Raw genomic sequence first — 18,597 nt, 5'->3', positions numbered from 1 at the left:
ATCACTCTCTTCCACCCAACCAAACCGACTCTATCTCTAAACAAATAAGCTGGATTTAGTAGCAAAAATCCGCTTTCTTTTTTCTTTTATTTAACATATAAAGTTATCAGAAAATAGAGTTTGTTGAATGAGCAGCTAAAGTAGTTGTTAAATAAAATGAAGTAATAATTGGAAGCATACTATAATAGTATGTTTTAAAAAGAGGTGAATTTTGTAAGGGTGTTTCAGTAATTGGCAGAAAAGAAGGATGATTTGGCCATCCTCCAACTTGATGTGGCCCAGTGAATGAAAGTATGGTTGCTTTTAAAAAGTAGAGCTGATAACAAAACGGTCGACTCTTGAGTCTTGAGTCTTGACGTTTCCTAAAACTTTTGAATGAACAATTTAAACTACCGATTTGAACTCTGAACAGTGGCAACTGGCAACCACTGATGATATTTTAGCCTTTGATTTTTAGCTGCCCTTCTTCAATTACAGTTAAGGGATAAGGTTCTTAAAATCTTAATAATCATTATTATTATTAATGAGTTGTTTAAAAACTTTATTTATTCCATCTAGAATGGGTAAATACCCTTTTTCTAGATCATCAAAGCACTGTCGATTGTCCAAAAAAAAAAAAAAACTTATTATCGTGCCAAGAGCCATTTAACTCAACTAAAGCCTAACAATATAGTTTCCTCAAAAAGAAAAAAGAGCCTCATAGCATATCTAATTAAGACATTTAGAATTTAAATTCCCTTTTTCCCAACTATTAAATTATCAAAAAAAAACCTATAACCCTTTGCATAATGGACATAGATTCAAATCTCTCTTCTTTTTTCTTTTTTCTTTTTTTTTTTTTGAATCAAATTCAAATTTAGGTGTATATATAGATTAGTACCTTGACCTGAAGGTAAAAAGCAACCATATAAATTTTAAATCCTATTGTAATTATTAAAAATCACTCCTTATGAATATATGGTATTATGGTTAATATTTAAGAATTGTGCGATACGTTATTTAAAAAACTTTAGAAGTTTTGAAGAGTAATGTTACATCTAATATATTTTCACAACAAATTTTAAGTGTCAAATTGTTATTTGTTTTAAACTAGGTCTACCACTGACATTATTTATTTATCCATCAATAATAACTTTATTGTGAAAATGTGTGAACGTAACATTTCTCAACATTAGAAATTATCATTTTTCAACTAATTATTAAATATCACTACAGAATATATGGTTAATATTTAAGAATTCTGTGATATGGTTATTTAAAACCTTTAGAAGATTTGAAGAGTACTGCTACATTTATTATATTTTCACAACAAATTTTAAGTGTCAAATTATTATCAGTTTTAAAATAAGTCTACCACTGACATTATTTATTTATCCATCAATAATAACTTTATTGTGAAAATATTGTCAACATAACATTTCCCAACATTTCCCAGCATTATAAATTATCATCTTTCAACTAATTCTCAAAAAAACTAGTTGCAAAGCCTGTTTGCCTCAATCCAAATGATTAATAGTAATTTATTGAAAGAACCAAGGAATCCCAAGTAAACATAGTTGGGAACACATCACATGTGAAATGAATAAAAACATACCCGAACTGCAGCAACTTTTTATTTTATACATAAAAAATAAAAAGGTTTGGGATTAAGATCTTTGCCTGCCTATCTTCCCTTAGCTATACTTCATGAAATCCATCAACGAACTTCTTGGGATCATTCAAAAACATTAGACACGATTAGACTATACTTGTCCAATCACATGATTTACATTTTGATCATTCTATTTGTCTGCACATCCGAATCAACAGGAAAAAGCTGAGGAGAAAGTAATTTTAGATCCTTAGAGTGAAGATTTATTTCACATCAAATTTTACTTTCAAAACTTTCTATGATTTTATGTGTTAATAAAAAAAAATCAAGTGAAGAAGAGTTAAAAAGTAGAGATTCTCAAGAATTTTGTTTTTCTTGTAAATAAATCTTGCAAAGCTTGTGTTTTCCTTGAGTCTCACATTGATTAAGAATGAATTCCTTTATAATTTTATTAATCTTTGTAAACTTTTATTAGTATATGAAGTTATAACTTATAAGGCTTAACTAAAAGGTTGTCTCTCTTTTTGCAGGACACAAAATCAACCTTTAAGGATTATACATTTGCCTGATTTTATAATCCTGGGAGATCCTTTCTTGATCTTCTTATTTACAAAACATGTTTTTTGGGTTGCCAGAGCATTATTGCTAATACTTAAGATAAAGAGTTATTATTTATCATAAGAAATTTTGCATTATCAAACTAAATTTCAACAAAAATTGATGGGATAACTCGAGAGAGGAAAATATCAATGGTGGCAAAAAGGGGGGCGTTAATGATAGAGGTTATTGTTTGTAATAACAATTCCTGCCCCTACCCTTCACTTTAATTCTCTATGAAATTATGATAGTACCAAATCTCACTCTCCCTCTCTTTGTCATCTAGATGTGGAACTGCATATCTTAATAGTTAATATAATACTATATGTCATGTCCATAATATTTCTATAACAAATCTTAAATAGTAGATTATTATTAGTGAGCAAAAAAGTAATTTCAGTAATGAGTTCAAATTAGAACTAGTAACAACTTACCGCCTAAAATTTGTTGTGAAAATTTAATGGACGCAGCACTTCTAAATGAATAATGGGTTAAACATTGTTTTGGATGAGATTTGATGTCACTCAAATTTCTCATCACCTTGTCAATTTCAAAACAACACCCCACCATTTATAGGAATTGAATAGTAAGTATAAAAAAAAGACATTGACCTTTATTTGGTAGGGGAGAAGAAAAGAAAAGGGTTTTTTTTTTTTTTTTAGACTCTTTTTCCTGGCATGGTTTGCTGTTTATTATTATTATTTTCCATAAGAAAGGTTAGAAAAATTATGCAAAGGTTGTCTCAGTAACCAAATTTCACTTTTTCAAATACTTTATAGAGGACCCAAAAAGAAATTTCCATAACATAATGATGGCAATCAAACAGATTCTCTTCACAATTTTTTTTTCCTTCTAAAGTTCTAATTCTGGCGATGAGCAGTACGCAGGTATTCTATTCCAAAGTTTCCTTTCATTAAAAAAAATTAAAAAATTAAAAAAAAAAATCCTGCTATTATAATGGTGATAACATGTACCAACAAATATCAGACATTGGAATGCAAATGAAAGGTTAAACTTTTTGACAAAGGATAGATAACTTAAGAGTCAACACACTTATGTTGCTTGCTTGCAGTTAGCACCAAGTAAGAAAGAACAATCTCTAAGAGTCACTACCAAAGTTTGGTTGAGTCAAGACTAGACCATTGAAAAATTTCAAGAAAAATTTTATTAATCAATTAAACTATAATACAAAATTGAACCCTAAGGGTATTTTGTTAATAGAGTTTCAAACTTATTATCCTAATAGGAATAGAAGATAACTTTACTTTTAATGTAATAAAAGAACTTAAACTCTTAAATCAAATAGGAAAAGCAAATTACAAATTATACCCAAAAAAATATATAATTTCTAAGTATCAAATGATTGAACTTAAGTGTTTAAACTTAATTATTAACAGGTTCCATCCTAAAGCCATAGATTGGGCCATCTTCTTTTTACGTCTACTCTCATAAGTTGCATAATTGAATGGTTATACCTTGGGTATAAGTTTGTATAGCTGAATGCTTATATCTTGTTAGTAGCAATAACTTATTACAAATATTATAAATTAAAATGAATATATTAACTAGTGACAACATTTTCAATTTTATTTTTATTTTTATTTGGTAAACTCACTTCAAAAAATCGACCATGTTAAGAACATTAGGTGTGCATTTGGGAATTGTCGAAAAAAGTTTAGCTTTCTGTTTTTTGTCTCAACTTTTTTGAAATAATATGAGCTTTTTAACTTTGTGTAACACATTTAACATAAAGTGTGCGTTTGGATACAGCTTATTTTACCGAAAACTGAAAACTTATTGCTAAAAACACTGTAGCAAAAAAAATTTCATTACTGCACATTACTATTCACCCATTTTTATCACTTGGCTGGTTCATGAATAGTGCCATGGACAAGCCAAAAAAAAAGGCTCCTATAGCAAACGCAAACATAGCCACTACCCAAACGCACCCAGAAGTTACCAAAAACTATATCTTTTGATAAACACTTCACTAATATGCTACTACTAACATAAGCAATTCCAAAACGGACAATCTAGTAACATTGAGTGACACAGAGAAGATAACTCCCAACTTCCAGGTTCTCCTTTGAGATTGTTCTTAAAAACCTGCTAGTAATTATATCCATATCATGCATAGTTGTGAGGCACTAGGTTTGAAAAGACGGCTCACGTGGGCAACCAAACTTTAGTAATTGGTTTTATTCTAATAAAAGAGACTCATCTCATGAAGAAGAAGACCAACAAGAGATACATACACTTGAAGGGAGCATGGTAGGACAGTATGGGTAGGCCAATGTGGGCACATATAGAAGGCGTGATACCAAATCCTAGTCGGTGGAAGTTCATACATTTTTCAAATATGCTTTACAGAAAAAGGCAAATATAAAAAGGCATGCAGAAGGGCATAAGGGAAAAAGAGCTCGATAAATAATTGAGTAATATACAATACCAACCATCCTTGCTTGGTTTGCTTCTACTTCTAAAAACATTCATAATCATTACTAAGGTCCAATTATGTGTATACTTATTCAAGTATCAAAACTGGGTCCTCTCCACACATGTTAGTCCACTAATGTTAAGTGTATTTTTGAATCTGTCATCATTGCTAGCTGATTCGGTACATATTACACATCACAAAAGTACTGATTTTGATGAGGTATACTAGGACTTGATTCGTTTTATCATTAGATATTTAGTTTAATCATTTTAATTATGATTAATATTACAGTTTTTTTTTTTTAAACACAAATTTACAACAGAATACGTTATTTATTTTACATAACTAAATTCTACAATATTCCTCCTTTTGATGTCCTACAATGGTTTTTAATTTTGAATTTTGACTATTAACAAGTCTTGACCTACTTTCTGCCTCATAGGACAACATATGATGATCAAAAATGGATTTATGACGAAAGGAGGCATTTCGCAGCTATCACAAATAGGCTAGAATGCTATTTCCTGTAGAACTTGGAGTGTCTTCTGATGAACCTGGATACAGGATGAATGCAAGCAAAAGAAGAAAAAAAAATGAGTCATTTAATGAAGAAGATGGCTGATAAATTGAAGGGATCTAATATGGGAAATGATTCGACAAGCCTAACAAGATAGAATTTTCATGACTTAATTAGGGTTTTATATAATGGAACTACATGTTATAAGAGTTAGCTTTTTTTTTTTTTTTAAGCCAAAACTTTGCTAATCTGATTTTAAAAATAAGAAAAGGTTGTATTGCTATTTAAGAAAAAAAATTACTGAAATTACAAGTTTGCAAGAAAAAAATAAAATAAAATAAAATTGAATGCAATTTATCATATTAGCTGTGAATTCAATCAAACACAAATGATGCTAAATTTAGGGAGTGGGGGCCAGGGGAGAGAAAGATGAACCAGAAAAAGGGAATTTACCCATTCTAGATGTTGTGCTGTGATGCCAGAGTCATTTCCAGCGTATATACCACCTAAGACCTAGAAAGTCCAAATGTCAATGGTAATAAGTACTTAACCATGCATAATTTTGCTATATCGGAAGTTACTGCATATATCAATAAGTGATCTGAGTTAATCAAGCCCATGTAACATAGAGGTTATGTGAAGTCCTAAAGTCCGTTGGGCTTAAAAAATTCCAGTCACAATTGAATAAGCTAATAGCATACATAAAGTCACTTACCTTGGAGACAGTCTCCAGAAACATGCCGGGGCGCACAGGCAGTGGCTTCTTTCCAGTAACACTTTCCTGGGAATCATGAAATGTGGGTCAATATACCTAAATACAATGACTCTTCACACGCGTATATAAATGAATACACACACAACCACATTCTCCTTTCAAAAGATAATGGAGTGCAGTAAAACCTACCCATCCTGCAAATCCACTTGAGACCCCTGCACCTGTACTGTTTTCCTCATCACTGTCAGTGTTATCAGCACCTTCATCTTTTCCTTGCATTACATTTTTTATCATCTCGTGGACAGTTTTCCCTGGTTTCAAAGCTACCAATTTGGTTAAGAAATTCACCTGCAGTGACAAGTAATGCAATCATGTCAAGATGCTACTTATTGTAATAAATAAACATGATGGTATATAACAACAGTGCTTCAATATGTATTTCTTTTTTATCTTCTCTTTTGACAGGTATTACAAGGGATTGAACCTATGACCTCAACCACCACCCTTATTTATGGAAGATACGCCATTTTGTCCAAAGATTATTGGCTAATATACTTAGAAAGCTTGCATTGCATGTTTCATTGAAAAGAACATACTAAGGCCAATAAGAATCAGTCAGATATCTTGTAAATTTATTTGAAATCTTGATATGCATGCATACAGACCTCTGGTAAAGGAAGAGTACTCAAGCCCCGGTGATTTCTCTCATCCATTATTCCACCTCCCATCATATTACGAGCTTCCTCTCTGATCAAAACAAGCCTTGCAAGCAGTTTTCTATCAGGAACCACAGGCCGAGTTTCCATTGTCTGCATAGTTATTGATAGCTTGATTAGGGAAAAAAGATAAAAGCATAGGGTCCGTTCACATTCCAAATTGTCACTTTAATCCAATGCAAACAGGAAACTTGTGATTCACTCAGGCAAGATATAGAAGACATATTTCTAAGAACTTTCAACAATTAACCTCCATTAAACATTACAGACATTATTAGAATATGAAATTTAAGTAGAAAACAACAACAAAAATTATACCATAGTACGTAAGATCATAACGAGGAATAAACGTTATTATATTGTAAGTTATGTAAGTTACAAGTTGCAACTATATTGTATTGTTGACAAAAAAAATAGTACAAGAACCACACTCTGAATGATCAGAGAAAATTTTTTATTAGTTTAGCTTGAGATATGAGGGAACACGAAATCTGGAAAGACAGAGCACACACTGTTCAATGAAACTAAATATCTTTATTGCTGTAGTCCTTGCAGTTGCAAGACAGGTTACTTGGAAAGAATTGATATATAACAAATGGACTTGTCCACCAAACTCTATGGTTATTCAGATATTCTACAATATTCAAAATTTGTAGGTCTATAAATCCAGATTACTTTGAAGAAGTAAAAACTTCATGTTAAGTAATAGAAACTTTATTTTAGATCTACCTTAGTAAGCCACCACAGCAAGAGAGAGAGAGAGAGAGAGAGAATGCACCAATGCCACTATTTTCAAGAAAATAAAGGACAAGAGGTTGAACACATATCACCAAAAGCAAAGTCATCAATTACAGAAACTAGCACTCCATTAACAACAAGGGGGACAACTATATATCTATCCACTTGAAATTATTGAATTATGAAAAGATGATAACATGCAAGGCATTTTTGTATAGAAATCACCTCAAGTAAATCATCGGCCTGATTAGCTATATCATTTAGATTTGCCCCAGGAATGTGAACTTTGGTGCCATTCTCACTTTTAAACGCACCACCACCAGCAGCCACTCGGCGTAGCAATTCATGCCTGCTTTCCTTCTGGGGAGTTCTACAAAGCAGTCCAACCACTTGAACCTAGAAAAGAAAAGAATAGAAGAATTGACACATTTTTCATGGTAATAGTTGGAATTAACTTTCGATCAGAAAGAGAACCAGGTAGTTGTGAGGAATATCCTTACATGTGGGGGGCACTTCTTTGTAAGATGGGATAATACTGTCTCCTTGATCACCTCTAACAGTGATTTGCGCTGAACAGAAACAATAGACAAGTAGATAAATACCAAGCGCTAAATCCCATAGCCATAGTCAACAGAAATTTTAAATCATGAAATAACATGTAGAAACTACTTGAAACTCTTTATATGTTATAAATTCAATAAAAAAGTGCAATGACGAGTGCAACCCTAGTACACAGGTTGTATACACCCAAAAACAAAACTAACATCGAAAGTTCAGAAGATGTACAAACTCCAAGAAGTTGCTGTCCAATCATAATGAGACCTTAAAAACAAAAGTAGAACACAAGTACACATGCCCTAGCAATAATGAAGCAAACAACAACAGCTCCTAGTACCAAGGAACTTTCTTCGGGTTGAGTCTGCCTCATATTATGGTACAAATCAATAGTTAACCCAACTTCTGATGCAGTTCTAAACAACTGTCACCACAGCACAGGATGCAACAAAATCTCATGTATTCACAACCATTTAATCAAAAACTAAAGTTACTACTAGAATGGAAATTCACTTTTGTTCAATTTTATGAATTATTATGACATTAACCATAAAAAAGGAAGTCAAAAGCAGTTAAGTTTCTAGCAAACAATAATAAGATGCAAAAGAAGATTGTTACAGAGCCTTAAATTTGAGTGGCCCTGTATGGCACTTCAGCTGGTGACATGACCAGACAATTGCATAACTGGGAAATTACAGAACCATGTTGGTTACTTGGGTAAGGTGGTCTTGGTTACTAACATGACCATCAGGTTCTCACAGATAGAATAAGAGACGCCTTCTACATCAATATTTAGAGAAACTGTTCCACATAAATGTGGAAATGAAAGTTGTTATAATTAGTACAATGCAATTGAAGATTGGCTCAGAATAGTCCATGTCAATGCTGAAGAATGAAAATATAACTTGAAATGGAACCTTATCATCTTGGTCCTTTTCAGCAAGTTCGATCATGTAATCTAGGGCCATTATAAAACCTGATTCCATCTCATCAACTCTCTTCCCTATGACTCCTTGTGCAGCCAACTGCACAGCCACCTCCTCAGATGCTTCATCCATGTTCATGTCTTCCAACTGCACCCACAAAATATGATAGCCAACAAAGATAAGCAACAGTTGAGTAAAGACTTTAAAGAAATGCATGAAAAGAGCACATAGAAGAATTAACATTTTCAATCCAGTTAACAAGCCTGAAAAGAGAAAGTGGTACACAGTTTGGAAGTGATCATACAAAAATAGTACTCAAGTCAAGTGCTGCTTACTACCAAGTAGGTTGGTCTTTCCAGCACAAAATTGAAACGGAAAACTCTTTATATTGTAAAACCAGAAACACTACAACAATCCAAACATAAAGGTTCCATCAGTGTCAACACTAGACACTGTACATTATATTTCCTGTAATGCTTTATAACACTCTAAGCCACCATCAGTAAAAAAAGTATCAGCATCAAGTTCTCAAACAAAAGTCTTATGATCTAGTGCACAAATAATCAGGGAACCCCCCAACTTCGGGTTCTGATGTCAAAGGTCCCTAGAACTTTTTATTTTCTGATTCATTATATATTATAACAAAATTAATGAGACTATAGGCTCAAATATATCAATATTACAATGTTATACTGTAATTTTCATGTAGCTCTATTACCACACTTACATGGCTAGAGGCTTAAGAAAAGGGTACCTGCAGGACACCATGTTCCTATACAGAGATAAAATTCCAGACAACAAATCCACCTACATCTACAGAGAGACATAGCATTATGTGCTGAGTGCACTTATAAAATAGTATGAAAGCAATAACAATACAATGGACGACGGACAAGTATGTTCGTGTTTTGCTGCAGGCATGATGTTAAAAATAACAGTTGCAGACTCCAGACAGTGGTCCTGGATGGTAGTGGGCAATGTAGCCATGCAGACCAATGTCATGCTGCCAATATCACAAGGGTAAATTTTACAACAAGTGACAGTTCCATATATTTGGTGTTCACTCTTGGCTACATGACAATTAGGTTTCACACATGACATGACACTCCTTGCTACTTTTATGCCAGTTCATAACTTATTCACTGATTTTCTTGCAATTGATATATTTAAGCTCATCACCTTTTCCAAGCCAAAGAACAAAATCTCCTTACTGTTTCTCTGGTCTCCTAGAAGCTGACCAAAGCCCAAGCTGAGAAGTATTTAGATAGACTTGTTAGGAACTCTTATGACAGCAACTACTTTAAGTTAAGAAGAATAGAATGATTTAAGAAAGACTATAATCTTCTTCAACATTCTATAATTAGGTTTTCACCAATATCAACTTAAAGAAGTAACTAGCAGCCAAGCCAAATATGAACAAAGAGAAGTTCAAATGCTATAACTTATGCCCGGTAAAGATAATATATTAAAGAAAGATCAGAGGTGGGATACAGCATGTATACCAAAGTATCTACCTAAAAATAAATAAAAATTTCCAAATAAAATCCAGAATATTTGATGGACTATTCCATTTGAATACATCCAGAACGTTAAGGATCAAACTCAAACCAATTCAAACTTAGACCTATCAATAGAAAGCTCCTGCCCTTCAGTTAGTCAGTCTTAACTGAGTCCCTACAAGAAACTAACAATGCACATAAAAACCTCAATACCAATGAAGATTATTACAACAAGAATAGACACAATTGTAAACAAATCAGTAAGTCAACCTTCTTGATCCCTAACCTGTTTTGCCTTTCCCTAGAGGCCTACCACATATTACATCTAAAAACTCAGGAAAGAGACTGCAGGGATGGAAAAGCATTAATGATTCCATCCCACTAAACCCTTAATAAATGATTTATGTTTTCCTTGAAAAAGCATATGGAAGCAAAAGATCCCCTCTCGAGTGACCTTCTTTATTTGGACTGCAGCTTGGGTGAAATGTTTGACAATTGATAATATAAGAAAAAGGAAGGTTTGGATATTGGATTGGTGTTATATGTGTAAGTGTAATGGTGAATTAGTTGACCATCTTTTCCTTCATTGTCCAGTTGCCATGGACTTGTGGTCTATGGTTTTGGGCTAATTTGGAGTAAGTTGGGTTATGCTAAAGTCAGTTGTGGAGCTCCTAGCCTGTTGGCAAGAGCAGTTTGGTCGTCATTGGAACAGTAATATATGGATAATTGTTCCCCATTGTCTCATGTGGTGTCTTTGGAGGGAAAGAAATAATAGGTGCTTTGAAGATAATGAGAGATCCATTTCAGACCTCAAGTTATTTTTCTTTAGAAACTTAGTAGATTGGTAGTCTGCTTTGCGAAACCAATCTTACTCTTCTTTTCTTGATTTTTGTAATTTTTATACTTGATTATTAACCCCTTTACACTTCCTGTGTTAGTGTACTAGAGTGTACCTTTTTTGATATCAATAAATCTTATTGCTTATCAAAAAATCTCAGGAAAGAGAATCCCTCCATGGAATGGCTCTGAATGTCCAAAATAATTATTGGCAGAACCAATTCACAACACCCTTATTCCCACCATTTTCAGGATGAGCTGATCGTAGCAACAATCTAGAAATACACTTTGATTAATTATTTAATTTTTTTCTTCTTTTTAATATATATAGCAAAAATCTATTAAAACAATAAGTTTATGAATGACAATTTATTGAAAACCCAATTAGTACACACTACATAGCAAGTATCAAGAACTTAAAGTTTCAAGTTTTACCACACACCGTATTACCACCAACATTCAGAAGTACTGCCTACCCGGAGAGACCAGAATTTTCACCTTTCCCTAGAAGCCCACCACAAGCATTGCAAATATTACATCTAAAAGCTTGGGAAAGAGAATCTGATGCAGGGAGCATTAAATCATCTAAGACTTTATTTTTTAGAGTAAATTTTTTTTTTTTTTTTTTTTTTTTGAATTTGGTTTTAATGTTGAGGGTTTTAAGGGATTTGATTAGATGTTTTCCATATTAGTATAATCCCTAAAACCTATTTAATTGGTAACCCTGTCTGTAATCGGGTAAGAATTTTATGATGAATTGAGATTATATCTCCTCCTTTGTTCTCTTTGTTTGGTACTGATGTCAAACACCCTTAGGTGTCGATGCCTAGGGTTTGCAGGCAGGTTCTAGGTGGTGAAGCCTAGGGTGTGTCCTGTTGTTCCTTTTGTCACTATTTATTTCCTAATTTACTATTTGTGTTCTGCATCAGAATCCCTCCATGGAATTTTTCTGAAGGTCCAAAAAGAATAATTGGCAGAACCATTTTAGTTACTAGTTACCTACACCCTATTCTCACCATTTTTAAGATGAACTGATCATAGCAACAATCTATAAATACTCTTCACTTACTTATTCAATTTTTCTTAGTAAAAGAATAGCAAAAATCTACTAAACAATAAGTTTAGAAATGACAAATTACTGGAAACCCAATTAGTACACACTACATAGCAAGTATCTAGAACTAAAAGTTTCAAGTTTTACCCCCACCCCCACACACACACACCATATTCCCACCAACATACAGAAGTAACACCAAACCTATGTAAACCCCAATTCACTATAAGCACAAGGATACCCAATTACTGAACCAAGTACCAAATATAAAACAGTACAAAATGAAAGAAAAGGCTAAACCCAACTACAGAACCCAACTAGGACACAACACAAAATGCAAGAAAAGGCTAACAGTACAGTCCTACACCTAAACATTAAGTAGGAGAGGGTGAAGAAAGTTACAAGGGTGATCATTTCTTGGAGAACAGAGGTGACCTGTTCCCCTCCTTTGAGGAGAGTTTCATACTGGGAAGTGTCCAACTTTGAGTTCCCTTGTTGTTGGGTTGTTGTTGTTGTTGTTTTTCTTTTTCTTCCACTTCTGTCTTGCATATCCAAATCCTCATCTGGGTATCCTCCACCAACCTCATAACTTGTTGTATTTGCACACAAGGACAACATTAACTGTTCCCTCTTCTTGGGTTGCTTTAGTTGCCATTGATGGTGGTGGCGGTGATAAGAGAAGGGAGTGGTGAAGCAAAATGAGGATATGGTTGGGTTGGTAATGGGTGGAGATGTGCGTGAACAAGTTGGGAAGAAGATAGAGCTGTGCAACATTTTTGAAAAAACTTATTTTGATTTTTGGGGTTCTGCTTTTTGGGACAACTGAAGAGTGCAATTGTGCAAGCATGAAGGATAAGAAGGAAGTAAGGATACTAATAGTTAGAGATTTTTAAATTCGAAAAAAAATTAATAATTATAGTACGAGCACTAGCCTAGGCTTTGATGTGCCAAATAATACTAAATTTTTACCATTTTAGGACATCAAGCACCAAAAAAAAATCACCTCCACTTAATTTCTCTTATGACAAAAAAAAATATATATATATATATTTTTTTTTTTTTTATTTACATGAACCATAGTAGGATTCTCTTAAAAAAAATTAAAAAAACCATTGAAGAAGGGCACTGTAGCAAACCATTAACTAAAAATTTATTTTTTAATTCAACATTCAACTTTCTCTTTCCTTTATTTAATTCCTTTATTTTGAGTTGTATTTTTTTTTTTTTTTTGATGAACTTTTAACTCAAAATTTTGAGTTGTATTTTGAGTTAATATTATTTTAATGTGTTGTATACTTATATGTATTATTTTAATGTTTTGTATGAAATAATATTTTTTTGAGAAATTTGTATGAAATAATAGAAGATAGATATAGGGTTAGTGTTAAATATTATATTAAAATAAATAAATTAACTTTTTAATATGTTAAAATATGATTTTTATTTTTTAACATTCAATGATGCTCTATAAATATACATATTGTTTTCTCAAAATAATAATAATAATAATAACTATACATTTATCATTTGCGTTTTTTTTTTTTTTATTTATATTCAAAATTTCCCATTCATTCTCATTCAAGGTTCATGGGGGCTTTAAAAAAAGGTTCTTGGGGGTTAGCACAGAATTGGGATCCGAACTATCCCCAGAAAAATGAACCCACCCACACCCAAGTGCTAGTTAATAACTTCAATCCAATTTCATTGGGGCTAGGGTCTCATTGTCAACTACTTGAGTAATTGGTAAATTCCGCAAGTGCCACTTCGTTAAGGCATAAATCTGAATGAGAAAAAAAAATGTATATATATATATATATATACATTTTTTTTTATATAGTCTCTAAACATGCGGGTAGCACTTACTATAGGGCTAGTTATACATTAATGAGTAATCTGTTTTCTTTTTCCTTTTTTAAATTACGTAGACATTTATTAAAACAATCATGTATATTTGAAATTTCACTCCCCAATATTATTTATTAAAATTTTGCTAAAAAATATCATTGCTTTTAAGTGGATTAACTATATGTGACAGACCATAACGAAAAGGGCACATTAACATCTTTGTAACAGACTTCCTCAAAAAAGAAAAAAAAAGGAAATCTTTTTAATAGTCGATGGCATAATAGTTTTCAACATTGAGGGCTGATTTAGAAGTAATCCTAAATTTTAAGTAGAGTGTATTTTTGACCAATTATCTACCCGCGAAAGACATCTTCTTTGAGGTACAAGAATTGATCCTAAACAATATTTTACTATTGAGAGGTTGGTAATCTTTTGGGATTGAGTTTCCCATGAATCAAACGAACTTCTAGGCATCTAATTGGAAGTTTACCCACCTTAAAACTTAAGTGAAACGTTGGACCAAAAAAATAAAAATGTGTTTAAACAAACACAATTTCGATAAAGTTGCCAGTAAACATGGAATTTTTTTCCCCTTTTTCTCATTTATGTTGGAATATTGAATTGTACTTTCCTTTCTTTGTTGACTAATACTAAAACGTATCCCTCAAGGGGATCAACTAGTTTTCATATCAATAAACAATATAACTATAATTCCATGAAGTTCATTGTCTAATAAATAAAGATGTTAGACTTGGAGGCCACGTCTATTGGTGGGTTTTATTATATAAGTATCTCACTCTTAAGCTATCTGTCTTTGTCTTGCTAGCTAGCACATGCCCTTTTGCACTTGCAGACTAAATATTAATGGCTCAAAAGGAGGAGAAGAAGAAGCTGGAGCAGAAGCAGCTAGCCCCAGCTAACAAACAAGCCAAAAATAGTAGGTCATGGCCAGACCTTCCTCATCAACTAATTAAGTTGATAGCAAGCCAGCCAAGTCTTGAGCAAGGCATCAACTTTGGAATTGTGACCAAGTCATGGAGAGCAGCACCCAAAAAATGCATTAATCCAAATGCAACACTGCCTTGGCTTCAAATATTCAACACCTTACACCTTACAACTCATCAATGCAAGATGACTAAACCTTACAACTCTGACGATCCATTTCAAGGATTTTGGAATACTCCTGCCCCTTGGGTGAGACATACTCGATATCCATGGAAACACTATTTGGGGTGCACCAATGGCATACTGGTTGCTAAAGGAGCCACATGTTATTCTCTGGAATCCAATTCAGAGATCATGGTATAATCTCCCTTTATGGGATGCCAGGTTTGAGTTCAAATGTTTTGCTCGATCCTCATCACTTGGTAACAAAAGTATCATTGGGATGGCTTTAACAGGCACTAGTCATCCGGCCTTCATGTTCCATAGGCTAGGAATTGGAGGAGAAAATTTTGAATGGATAAAACAAGACTGCTCCCTTGTTGATCCACATGCTCCAGACAAATCACAAAAGCATTATATGCAATTTACTAATGTTATTGGATTAAGAGGTAAGTTCTATGCTTTGACTTTGCAGGGGACTATTGCAGTGATAGAAGAAGTTGATTCTCATCTAAAAATCACTTCTTTGGCTACAAAAAGGGCAATCCCTTCTGTCTCATCAAGGCATTTTAGAGAGTATTTGGTGGAGTCAAATGGGGAGATTTTATTGATTTTTCTCATCTCTAAGAAGTCAATTAATGTTGTGGATGATGTAGAGGTTTTTGGGCTCAATTTTGTTAGACTTTCATGGATTAAGACAGAGAGCCTTGGTGATCAAACACTGTTTGTAGGAGATAATTGTTGTGTGTCTGTCTCTGCAAGTAAGGTGGGGTGCAAGAGCAACTGTTTGTATTTTCATTTCACCCATAATGCAAATGATGGTTGGTGGCTATATGATATGGAAAGTGGTGGCATCTCTCAAGGGTGGAGTGATACCAATTCTAAGACAAAATCACCATGGTTTGGAATGAACTTGCAACGGATTAGTAATTTTGTCTAAAACAAATTTATATATTTTGGTATATTGGTTTCAGGTTTTGATGTTTGTATGCGCTTTAATTTCTCTTCTCGAATGGATATGACTAATTTGAATAAAGAATTGTAGTCCCTTTTGTGTTGATACAATATTGTACCTCTCTTGCATTGAAGATTTCTTTGTTCCTTCTCTCTTGGTAACGGCTTAAACTAATTTATTAGTCTATGTCAACAAATTGTTCACACTAATTCATTCTTTCTTTCTTTTTTTCCTTTTTTTTTTTTTTTTTGAGAAAAAAAAGGGGGGACTTACGTGTACAGTCATTATCCCACGCACCAAGGTACAGTCGGGTAAGTCCAAGGGTACCACCAGCCCGAAAGTGGAGCTCAAAGACCTCGACCCCACATAAGCCCCATTGGTTTTTAATCCACACATTGAAATTGTGTAACCCACACAACGCGGGCATTGAGTGTCGGACCTGGGCACCTAATGGGGACATAGCAGCCACTTACCACTTTGGCACACGAGCTGGTGGTCACTAATTCATTCTTAGTAGCTACCATTTCTATTTTTCTAAATCTTAATAAGGCATGAAAGTGAATGTTTGTTGTCAATTCAACTCACTTATCTTTGAATCCTTACTCCTTAGTGATGGGAATATACATGAATTCTCTAATCAATGAGATATGAAAAATAGAAAGAAAAATGACACAAAAGGCAATCATACAACACAAGAAATTACATATTTTAGTAATTTTCCTACATCCATGAAATTACAGTGATTTTACTATTTTAAAGAAAAAATATAAGAGGTAGAACACTTGTTCATAGTACCATTGCTTGGTTACAAAGTGTTTCATCATAACTTGGACCCTTAGATTTTCTTTTAGAAAAGTGTCTATTTCAAGTTCCAAAACCAATCTGTATGAAACTTTTAGCATGTTATACCTTCATGTGTCAAGGTTTTGCTATTGGATTAAATGCTCTAGAGAATGAACATTTACATACATGAAGCTATATGAAATTTTCAAGACTTAATGCATATTTTAACTAAAAATATGCAATTTTTTTCCATTTTATTGTATTGTGCTTTTATATATATATATAGATAGATAGTATGTTTAACCATAAAAAAATTTCTAATACAAAATCTTTATTATTGAGTGTTTAATCTACGAAATCTATATTATGTTATTATAATATTTTAAATACACTCTATTCAAGATAACCACATCAAATTTTCTTGTATATCATGCGGGTCAATGACTAGTATGAAAAAAATAATTATCTTTATTCAGAACTTCAGACAAAAGTTATTAGCATTCTAAGGGTCTGTTTGGATACCGTTTATTGTTAAAAACTAAAAACTGAAGATACTATAATAAAATAATTTTTATATATGTGAATAGTACCGTTAGATCCAATTTTAATGTTGTTTTTCTAAAAATAAAATACTTACAGGTCCCATGAACAGTGCATGAAACCCACCAAAAACCGCTGGACGCTGGACGCACAAAACTCTATCCAAACATACACTAAATAAAGCATATTATGTTTAAATCACAATATTACACATCTTGAAAATATACATACCAAAACAATTAAAGAGATTTACGACTAATTTTACTGCAATTACTCAAAAATCTTAACAACCCAAGAAAATTTGATAGAAAGTAGGAACACATTGATATCAATTTTGTAACAATTATTAAACAAAACTCTTTCTCGATGCTTCATAACCTTCCATACAAATTCCTCTACTAATGTAGTTTTACACCAGATATACCTACCCATATCTATCATAGAATAAAGCATATAAAATATCCTAGAAATCAAATTGATAGCCTTCCTCATGGACATGCAAGGCCCCAAATTTTTTGGTTCTACGTGTTGACAAAAAATTAAATTTTCTAGAGGGATATTACAGAGAGAAATCATTGCTCTTTTGCAATTTAGAATCATTTGAAGGATAAACGAATCTGCAAACAAACATCAAGACCAAGTGTTACCATACAACCACAATTGAAGTATAGTCAAATTAGTATGTTTTGTTCCAAGATGTAGAAGTATCATCAAGATATCATTACAAAATCATTTGGTATCTAACCCAACATGAGATCCAAATTCTAACAACGCATACAAATCAAGAGGCGCGACATGTATTCTTTGGTCTCCACCTTTTTTTTTTCTTCGTAATTTTTTTTCTTTTAATTGGTGCTCAAAATAAGAAGATAATTGGCATATGCATGTGATGGTGAGACCAGATTACAAACAACTCTCAGTATCTTATCAATAATTTGGTTTTAGCTTTGGTCATGATCTGAACATGAATAAGTTCTTTGTGGGAGACTTGAGCATGAAATCATCACCTCTCTTATGATTTTACAACACAAAGCATTTAGAAACCACTTGTATTGTATATGCCTTGAAGATTAATTTTAATGTTAAATGGTTAGGGAGAGAGAGAGAGAGAGAGAGAGAAATTGTACTTCTTCTCATGAATTTCAATCACTGGTCAATATAATCATATACACGATTGGTAAGATTTTC

At 32.9% G+C, this 18,597-nt stretch overlaps 1 protein-coding gene across 2 annotated transcripts; it reads right to left on the bottom strand.

Moving 5' to 3' along the window:
- Positions 1-4,934: 4,934 nt before the first annotated feature.
- Positions 4,935-13,011, bottom strand: LOC115960952 (protein PEP-RELATED DEVELOPMENT ARRESTED 1, chloroplastic). Of its 2 annotated transcripts, XM_031079991.1 has the most exons (10): positions 12,585-12,674; positions 9,972-10,041; positions 8,784-8,939; positions 7,812-7,880; positions 7,537-7,707; positions 6,523-6,666; positions 6,047-6,205; positions 5,858-5,923; positions 5,596-5,655; positions 4,935-5,179 (listed from the first exon to the last, which is right to left on the bottom strand). In XM_031079991.1, the coding sequence occupies exons 3-10, from the start codon at positions 8,928-8,930 to the stop codon at positions 5,135-5,137; spliced, it is 861 nt and encodes a 286-aa protein (XP_030935851.1). In that variant the 5' UTR covers positions 8,931-8,939; positions 9,972-10,041; positions 12,585-12,674; the 3' UTR covers positions 4,935-5,134. The 2 variants fall into 2 exon arrangements, with proteins under 2 accessions (XP_030935851.1, XP_030935850.1); XM_031079990.1 differs by lacking the exon at positions 9,972-10,041 and having other exon boundaries at positions 12,585-13,011.
- Between the last annotated feature and the right edge of the window lie 5,586 nt (positions 13,012-18,597).

This window comes from Quercus lobata, chromosome 9 (genome assembly GCF_001633185.2).
Source record: "Quercus lobata isolate SW786 chromosome 9, ValleyOak3.0 Primary Assembly, whole genome shotgun sequence".
NCBI lineage: Eukaryota > Viridiplantae > Streptophyta > Magnoliopsida > Fagales > Fagaceae > Quercus > Quercus lobata.
This window is presented reverse-complemented; position numbering and strand designations above follow the sequence as displayed.

Excerpts from the sequence above, each read along its gene's own strand:
- LOC115960952 (XM_031079990.1), bottom strand. The coding sequence starts at position 12,956 with ATGTTGCACAGCTCTATCTTCTTCCCAACTTGTTCACGCACATCTCCA. Across the intron at positions 7,881-8,783 it reads AAAAGGACCAAGATGATAAG|CGCAAATCACTGTTAGAGGT; the intron begins GTTCCATTTCAA and ends GTTTCTGTTCAG. Across the intron at positions 5,180-5,595 it reads CAGCACAACATCTAGAATGG|GTTCATCAGAAGACACTCCA; the intron begins GTAAATTCCCTT and ends TCCTGTATCCAG.